General features: G+C 44.9%; 1 protein-coding gene across 5 annotated transcripts in view; it reads left to right on the forward strand.

Moving 5' to 3' along the window:
- The first annotated feature begins 3,354 nt into the window (after positions 1 to 3,354).
- Positions 3,355 to 9,712, forward strand: part of LOC102373142 (glutathione S-transferase-like) — a 16,950-nt gene continuing 10,592 nt past the window's right edge. Inside the window, exon 1 of one of the 5 annotated variants that reach the window (XM_025205123.1) lies at positions 3,355 to 3,433. Coding sequence is in view for 2 of the 5 variants with exons in the window: in XM_025205122.1 (XP_025060907.1) it covers positions 7,585 to 7,597 (13 nt within the window). In the remaining 3 variants the exon portion in view is untranslated. Of the gene's footprint in view, positions 3,434 to 7,260; positions 7,598 to 9,712 lie in introns of those variants that run through there. The other 4 variants (XM_025205121.1, XM_025205122.1, XM_025205119.1 and 1 more) reach the window with 4 other exon arrangements.

The following is a 9,712-nucleotide window of genomic DNA, read 5'->3' on the forward strand; positions in this document are numbered from 1 at the left end:
GGCCAGTGCCTTCAGCACCCTCGGATGGAGCTCATCCGGGCCTGCCGACTTAAAGGCATCCAGTTCTTCCAAATGACTCTGCACCATCTCAGGGTCTACGCATGGAAGTCTGGTGCCTTGCTGCTGCCTCTCTACAACCCCAGTGAGAGACTTGTCGTGCCCTTTGCTTAGGCACACTGAGGCAAAGAACTCGTTGAGGAGTTCAGCCTTGTCCCCTCTGTCCGTCACCAGTTGTTTCTGCCCATTTAGCAGGGGTCCTATTCCTGCCTGGGCCTTCCTTTTACTCCCTATATATCTAAAAAACAATTTCTTGTTGTCTTTTACTTGGGTTGCCATCCTCAGCTCCATGGCAGCTTTGGCCCGTCTAACTGTCTCCCTACAAGCGCGAGCAGAGGAGGTGTATTCGTCTTTGGTGATCTCTCCCTGTTTCCACTTTTTATGTGCTCCCCTTTTGTCCCTTAGGCTGCCCTGGATTTCTCTGGTCAGCCAGGGAAGCCTCCTGGCCCCTTTCCCCCTTTTGCCTCGCTCGGGGATCATCTTGCTTTGTGCCCGAAGGATCATTTCCTTAAGGCACAGCCACCCTTCTTGGGCTCCCATCACTTCAAAACTCCTACTCTGCAGTGCGTCCTTGACTAATCGCCTGAGTTCATTGAAATCAGCTTTCCTAAAGTCTAGGAAAGAGGACCTGGGGAACTACAGACTGGTTAGCCTCACCACAATACCTGGGAAGTTACTGAACCACATCATAAGAAAGACGTTTTGCAAGCATCTGTAGGAGGAAAGGCTGATCACAAAGAACCAGCATGTATTTACAAAAGACAGTGTTTCAAACAAACTTGATCAACTTCTTTGACAAAGTAACTACTTGTGTGGATGAAGGGAATGCTGTGGATATAGTATACCTGGACTTTAGCAAGGCTTTTGACAAGGTCCCATATGTCTTTCTCATAAACAGATTGGACAAATTTGGATTAGACAAAATGGCTAAATAGCTGGCTCCATAACTGCAAGCAAAGAGTAATTATTAATTGGTCTATGTCAGAATGGCAGGAGGTTTTGAGTGGATTCCCATAGGGATCTGTCATGGGCTGGTGCTGTTCAATGTGTTTATTAACAATTTGGATTCTGGCATAGAAAACTTCTTGAGCAAGTTTGTAGACAACATGAAACTGGGAAGGATTGTGAACACATCAGAGGATCCGAGAACAATTCAGAAGAATGTTGACAGACTGGAAATTTGGGCTAGAGTTAATAGGATGAAGTTCAATATAAGGGGAGATATAAGCAGAGAATATAAGCAGAGAAATACAAGGTGCTACACCTCAGGTGGAATAGTCAAAAACACAAATATAAAATGCGTGACATCTGGCTGGAAGGCAGCATCATGGAAAAGGATTTGGAAGTCTTGGTAGATCACAGACTCAATATCAGTCTGCAGTGTGATATAGTTGCACAAAAGGTAAATGCGGTTTTAGGATTCATCAATAGAACCCTTTTGCCAGGCACCGTCACCAGCAACAGAGGCTAGGTTCACATTTCAGGGTACCTTATAAAATACTCATGGCTTGATTCCCCCACCCCGAAATCTGGGAATGCTAAATTTCCTGCGGTGTCCCTTATAAACAAAACCCCTTCCTCTCAAGCAGTGTAAACACAGAGGAAAGATTTATTACAGAAAACAAAGGCAAGGAGAAAAAAGGAAAACACCAAATGTAATTTAAAACACTACCAACTACACGGCATTGTCTATAGGTTGCACCCTCTTGGAGATGCTTCTCCCATACCCATAGGCAGTCTGGGACTTGGGGCTCACCAAAAAGGTATTTCCAGGGGCCTGCACCTTATATCTGCCTGTCAGCAATGGGCTGGAGAGGGGGACCCACACTGGAGAGTCCTATCAAATGCAACTTGGGTAGCTGCTAAAGAGCGTAGGTCCTTCTGCATTGTGAGGACCCCCTCGTTGCTCTTGGAGAAATGGTGGAGTGCCAATCTTTGCTCCCATGGAGAGGCTGTGTGGCTTGTGTGAAGTGACTGTGGCTCCAGCCTAGGGAAGTTGTGGTTTCTCCATCACTGGAGGTGTTCAAGAAGAGGTTGATGCACTGATTGGGGATGATCTAGGCATAGCTATGTCTATTTTCTACCATGGGTATTACCCATGCTTCTGGGCTTTGCTGGTTGCCCCTGCTCCCCTGCTCCCCCCTCCCCTGTCCTTCTCTGCTATATGTGTCAAGGTGTTTTTAAGCTTTCCCAGAGGCATTGGATGTTGGCTATAGCCAAGGCTGGGGACTTTGCCTGCAGTGTGCCAGTGTTCCTGCTGGGAGCAAAGCCAGAGGTTCCTGGATAAAGCCAGAGGTTCCCGGCTAAAGCCAGAGGTTCCCCTCCACTCAGGGTCTGACTGGTCACCATATTTGGTGTCAGGAAGGAATTTTACCCAGTGGTCAGATTGATATGGACTGTGGGGTTTTTTGCCTTCCTCTGTAGTTGGGGTGTGGCCCTGTACCTGGGATCTCTTGAGCATATATTGACAATATTTTATAGAAGCAGGACATTGGCTGCCATGATTCCTCTGCTTTATCTGTGGCAGGGTAGGGTGTTAGGTCTATGTTTGTCAGGGTTGAAGGCAGTTTTAAGCAGAGTTTCAATTATGGTTTTATGGGATGCTTTGGATAGGGATGATCCTGCCTCAGGCAGGGGATTGTACTGGAGGACCTATGAAGGTCCCTCCCAGCCCTACTTCTCTAAGACTCTGGCAGGGGAATAGAATATGTTATATGTTTTAGGAATACACACACACCTTTTTGGATGTAAGAGTGAAGTGTGCAACCAATTTTAACCCAGAAAAAAAAGTATTCCCCAGCTATAAAATGTTTGGGAAATACTCACCTAAAGGCCCAGAGTGGGCTGCATCTCCAATGCCCACAGAATGTGTTGCCAACAGGTAGACAAGGCAGTGTCTACAGGCAGTGTCTTTCCAAACTGTGGAAGAAAGAAGGGAGGCCTCCCCACCACTGTACTTATTTTCCCCAAGCTGAAAGTCTGTATAAAAGAAGCAATTCTTCTCTAAAACCAAATATTCAGAAACAGAGATCAAAATTTAAAAACAAAAAAAAAATCATAATTTTAAGTGGATCTCAGAAATTTTTACTTGGTGGCCTGAGTAACAGTGTGAAAATGAGAAGTGCTGCTTTTCATAAACACAGCTCTTCCAGTTGATCCTGGGTTCTGTAAGCTTTTATAATTGTGGATTAGGCAGGAAGGTTTTGCTGTGTGTGAAAATCAAATAAGAGAAATGAGACAGAAAGTCAACTGATTTCATTCGCTTAATGGGGAGTTTCCTTTGGGGCAAGAGGGTGGGTAGGTGGAGTTCCAAAACATTTTAAATTGAAGGTGTACATTGTAACAACAGCTCAGACTGTAACAGGACTAACAGAAGGTGAGTACTACACATTTAGATATGCATGGGAAATTGCCCTCCCTATTTGAAATGAACTTTGGTAAGTAGGGGTAAGGGATTAAATGGTAGCAGAATTTCTGTGCTAGGTTTCTTTACTATGCTGTTTGTGGCCACCAAAAGTAATTCAGGGATTCAATTTCATGCTGTCAGTAGGTAAGAGGGTTGAAAAAATAAGAATTTCAGAGTGGAGCAGGATGTGTCATTTGTGAAGTCAAAACAAAGTTTTATGTTTAGTAGGCATTTTACAGTTATTTTTGCCCTATGGCTAATATCACATAACTCCACTGTTCTTAAAGCATTAACAACAATAGGAGCACTAACATAGAATAGGAGTTGTCCCCATTTTTCTGGCTAAATTGTGTTGCCTGGCTCTGAGTAGGTATGGGGACATCATGTAGTGCCCAAAACATGGGTGATTCCTTGTAGCTCTGTTTATGTTGTGCTCCCACTGGGGTGGAGCATTAGTGGGGATGGGAAATTTTTCTGAAAAAGAAGGGCTGCTGTAAAAATAAGCTGAACTATAAAACTGTTTTCCCTGAATAAGTTGGCTCGCAAGAGCACAGCCAGCCATTGAACTGAAGACCAAATAAAAGAAAACTTTTCTCCTCCCTAACACAAATAACCCCTTTCTGGTGAGACGAGAGGCAGTAGAGGCTGGGAAGAAAGAGACTTGCATTGTGCTGAAGGAAAGAAAATGCTTTCCTTAATATTGTCTTTTTTGCTTCTATAACAAACAGTTGCTGCGGAAAATGCATCAAATGCATCTGAGTCTGCATTTTTTAAACCTTAATCCATAAGCAGGCAGTTTGCGAGTGAATAGCGGAGAGCTAGCCATAACACATAGCACACATCACATCTTTTCAGTTACACTAAGGAGGGAGGAAGGGAATTTGTCCCCAAAAGGACTCTTTACCTTAGTGACTGTGAGTCATTCATTGACACAGTACTATTCCACAGAGTACTGTTCAGATCATACACTGAAAGTATCTCAGATATCTTGAAGTGAAGGTGAAATTAGAGTAGATCTCAAAGAAACAGTGATTCATGTGGCAACTCTTCACTATTACATTTAGTGAAAAGACAGAGCCAGAGCCTTAAATGAAAATATTATTGTAGCCTGGCTTTATGCTGTCACTCTGGCCCACTGTTCTAATTTAGTTACCTATGTGTTCCTGCCTTGACCACTGACTTGCCACGGTCAGTTTATGTATAGTCAGCTGTTTACCACAAGGTTTACTTGCTCACAACAAGGAAGTGTGTTAGCATCCTAGACACAAACATTTATCTTGTAGACCACAAGCACCTGTTAAATAGTGCAGCTGTTTTATTGAAGTAGAGATTACAAATCACTAGAAGTCATCAAATTCTCGAACTGTATTGAAAATCTTTAATAAACAAATGTATGGATATTCAGTTTTGATTAAGAAAATGCAGCCACATGCCTGCAGTGGTTCAAGCCAGAAACCGGGGGGTGCTAGAGCATGCCTGCCAGCCACTGCCAAAGGGAAGGGAAGAGAGAAGCCCTCCAAGGCTCCCCACCCCCCCAGGTCCAGAGGAGGGGGCATGGCCAGGCATCAGCCCAGGCTAGCCCACTGGAGGGTGGGGACCCCAGCCCAGGCCTGCCTGGGGTTGGGGGCAGTGCCTCCCAGGCTTCTGCCACCTCCCTGCTCCCCACTTGCCCTCAGCCTCTGGTTTGAGTCAATGCTGGCATGTGGCTGCATTTCCTGAATCAAAAGTGAATGTCTGGTCATTTGTTTATCAGTTCAATCTGCGCAGTTTAGACTAACCTGCAAAGATTGAATTGATTCAGCCTCCAGCTTTTTGACTGTCTGTACTTAGCCTTAGGGATAAAAGCCAACTCAAAGACTAACAGAGACCTGTTAAAATGTGCTTTAACTATAGGTTGAACTAAACTGCCAATGTTAGTATTATATGGGGATACTAGCCAATTGCCTATCAAGAATGATGGGGGAGGAGGGAGAGGGGGCTGGGATGGAGTGCCAATGCCTAACACCCCATGCTGCCGCTGTTCTGCCTCTTACAGGAAACTGGGTAGGGGAGCCTAGGCCAGCGCTGGTGGACCCAACTCCCCAACCCCCTGTCCAGTCCTCAGCGCAGCTTCAGAATCATGGTGGCATTCCCCCATGTTTGGAGCACTCTGATTGGCTGTTTCGATCAGCCAATCAGAGCACAAATAAAGTGTTATGGACAGACAGACAGACGTAGGCTTTTATAATATTAGAATGTTACATGTAAAGGGGGAAGAAGTGTGGATATCTTTAAGGGTGTTAAATATAATTTGTTACATTTGCCCTGGGATTGCAGGAGGGAACAGCCGAACTGTAGGCAAGGTACTGCTCCCTGAATAAACAAGTTTTATTGTTTGATATGTTTAACTTCTTGTTTTTTTGAGAACAACACAAGTACTACATTCAGCTGCTGACAGACAGAGGAGGAGGGAGTGGGGGCAAAGGCAATGACATTGAATTCATAAAAACTTGAACAAGAATAGTCCATCTCCAAAGCAAGCATGTATTGAACACAGTACTTTGTAACCTGTCGTACTTTGTCAAGCACATGACAGAACATCCAAAAACCTTCACATAAGTGAAAATACAGCCCAGTAAAACACAGTGAGAGCACACACAGCTTAGTCTAACTTAAAATGGCATGTAATAAACCAAAAAAGACAAGAGAAAGCTGTAACCTGGGTGGTAATCCTGGACTAGCCCCCAAAATGTAACCTGGGTGGTACTCCAAGACATACCCCCTCTCCAAGTGAAGGAATTAGAGTGGGTGTAGAAGCACTGTGGGAGGCATGGCAGCCCTCCTCTCCCTATAGAAATAGACACCAGTGGGATTCTGGTTTGGTGGAGCAGTTAGTATTCCTCAAGGTGAACCTCCTGCTGCTGGGGTTCCCCAAGCTCCGTTCACACCTGTTTCTGCTTTCTGAACCATTTAATGCCCTGCTCTCAGAGCTGGAGGCAGCACGCACTGCATCACGAGCCATCAGGGGAAGAACATGTCCCTGCTGACATCCTGTTCCAGGACAAGCTTGTAGGTATGTTGAAGGTATGGGATGGGTCTATGGGGAAGGAGGAGGCCCCAGGTCTTGCGCATGACCTACAACTGTACCCTGCCAGGGTCGGGAGGCCTGGTGGGACTGCCGGTGGCACAGCAGCCCCCAGGAAATGCCAGGACTGAGGACCTCCCTGGTGAAAGGCAGGTAGAAGGTGCCTTATAACCTCCAGCCACCACACGCATGTACAGTCCTGGCTGGGGAAAGCCCAGACCCCTAAGATCTTTGAGAAGCCTGAGGCTTGCTGGTTGCAGTGGAGTTGTGAGGCTCCAGGTGAACTCAGATTAGCTGCCTGGGATGCCATCTGAGAGGCATGGGCTGCAGTGTAGGGGAGGTAGGAAGCTGAGGAATCACACGCCAGGCAGACAAGGTTCTTTGGGTCTATCTGATATCTTTTAGTAGACCAACTGAATAGTTGGAGAAATATATATTAGCAAACTTTGGGATTGAAAAACCCTTTGACAGCCTGAGGAAGCATCTGTAGTTAGTGTGCGTGTGCTCTTCCAAGATGGAAGGAATAGTAAAGAAGCCAGAGGCTAGCATGCAATGCAAGCAAGGAAGTCAGTCAGTGAAAATGAAAATGGAGGCATCAGGGGGTGAGGGACAGACTGGGGTAGGGGGAAAGGGGGATGTAGCAGGTGAAAGTGGACAGGCACCTGGGGGGTCAGATGTCCGGCCAGTTGTATTGTGTCAGAATTCCAACATCTATATTGAGTCCGTGAGTTTCTGTATCCAGGTTGAGGAAGTGCAGTTCACAGGCTCATCTGTGAAACGTGGTTTGTAAATTCCCTTTGAGGATCAGGCCTGAGAGTTTGGAAACAGGTGGTATTCTGTTCTTGTCTTTGAGAGATTTTTGGTGTGCACTCATTTTGCTGCGCAGTTGTTGCTTGGTGTCTCCTACATATTTTCCATCCCCTTTCTCCTCCCCTTCCCCCTGGTAAGAGGCGAACATGCCAGGGGAGATGCTGCCGCTGTGCCAAGGGTGCGCTCTGTCCACCAGCACATACCCGCTATAACCTAAGCACCCCTAGGGGTACACCTAGTGACTACCATGTGTATTAAAGGTAAGTAAAAATGATTTTTATACACTATACAGTACAGTATTCAAGTCCCTGGCCCCATTTTCCCCATAAGCCTTTAGTTTTACCAACCACAGTTTTGCCAACCCCGGGAACTTTCCAGAACCTAACTGCCACAATTGGCGAGGAAAACCTGTACGGGTCTCCAGCTATCCCCATGTTTTTGAAGCAAAGCTGCTCCAATGCCTTCTTTAGAAGCATCTGTTGACAATTTAATGAGTCTTTTAGGGTCATAGTATTTTAGTACCAGAGCTTTCATGCTTTCATTATTTTTTCCTTCAAGTTTTAAAATTCAGTTTCATGGTCATGTTCCCATATCCACTGAGCATTCTTTTATAGAAGTTATCTAAGGTGTTTGGTCTGCTTTGCTAAATTAGGTAGATATTTTCCAACAAAACTGATAATTCCCAGTAATCTTTGCACTCCTTCCTTATCCGTAGGGGGTGGCATGTTTGTAATGGCTTTAACCCTTGCAGGATTGATTTGCACCTCTCTCTCAGAGAGCTTTTCTCCCAGATATGTTATTTGTTTGCCCCTGAATTTGCAGTTTTGTTTATTTAATTTCAAACCTGCTCTATAAGCTCTTTTTAGTGCCTACCTTAGCCTCGTCATGTTCTTCCACATTATTTGCCCAAACTAATACATCATCAATATAAACCATAGTTCCATCAAGACCTTAAAAAATGCATTGCACCGTTCTGTGAAATCCAAAAGGAAGCTTATGAAAGCAATACCTTCCAAAGGGCATATTGAAGGTACATAATCTAGTGTTTTCCTTTTCTAGGGCAACTTGCCAAACCCCAGAAGAGGCATCCAAAGTGGAGAAATATTTAGCTTCTGCCAAGTTGTCAAAAACGTCTTCCCAGGTGGGAATGGGAAAATGTTTCCTTTTGATGTACCCGTTCATTTGCTTAGGATCCAGGCACAATTTTAAGGATCCATCTTTTTTTCCTACTATGATCAGTGAAAGAACCCAAGCAGTTGGTTGCTCCACTCTTTTTATTATATCCATGTTAACTAATCTATCTAATTTCTTTTTCAGTTTCTCGTTTAATACAAGGGGAACATTTCTTGGAGCATGCATGGTGAGAGTACAGTAAAAGTTCTGTTATCCGCCTCCACTAACCGGTATGCTGGCTTGTAAGACAAAGTGAAACTGGAAGTGCCTACCATGGCAATTCCAGTTTCTCCGAGCCACCATTGCTTGGGGCAAAGCAGCCTGCGCTGCCGGGCCCCCATGGTCCAGGGGCATAATAGGCATAATAGGGAAAATCACCTGTGGGCCCTGCAGGAGCAGCGGCAGTGCCACGGGAGGGGCGGAGGGACGCCCCAGACGTGGCAATTTTTATTATATTACTTTTGTGTCTAACATGCAGTATACAAACACTCTTTGTAGCAATCATGTTCCTATTATATGGTCTGAGTACTATTTTCTTATTCTCATAGTACACAGGGTTAGTTTTCATTTTTTGAATAATGTATTCTGGCATTACATTGACCTGTGCCCCTGTATCTAATTTAAAAGTTACCATTAGTCCACTGGTGCCCAAGGTGATTCTCCAATCCTCAGAAGAATGACCTTTTTGCATTGTGCCAATGAGGAATTCTTCCTTTTCCTCACTGTATGGAGCATGCACCTGCTGTTTCTTGTGTGGTGCATCCTGCTCCTTTCTACAAACTCTTGCAAAGTGATTCAATCTTTTGCATTTGTTGCAGCACATACCAAATTCAGGGCACTGCATGGGTTTGTGGTAACCCCCACAGCATCTGCAGCTGACCATTGTTTCTTCAAGCAATTCTCTTTGACCTCTGCTTGTCTGCTTCATAGTGAGGTCCTCCTTTCTGTATTGTTTGTGTGTTGTCTTAGGTTTTTGCAGTCTTGTAATCCTGTCTAGTTTACCTTATTCTGTTTTTTCCTCCAGCTCTTGCAGCCAGGCATTTGTTATCTTAGCTGTTTGGCACATTCTAACTGCCTTTTCCAAATAAAGCTCAGGACCCTCTAGCAGTCTTTTCCTGAGGCTTGTATCCCTTATGCCCAATACTATTTGGTCTCTGATCATAGACGCATTTAGGTTTCCAAAGTTGCATGTCTGGTTCAGC

This window comes from Alligator sinensis, unplaced genomic scaffold (genome assembly GCF_000455745.1).
Source record: "Alligator sinensis unplaced genomic scaffold, ASM45574v1 scaffold1012_1, whole genome shotgun sequence".
In the NCBI taxonomy this organism is placed as follows: domain Eukaryota; kingdom Metazoa; phylum Chordata; order Crocodylia; family Alligatoridae; genus Alligator; species Alligator sinensis.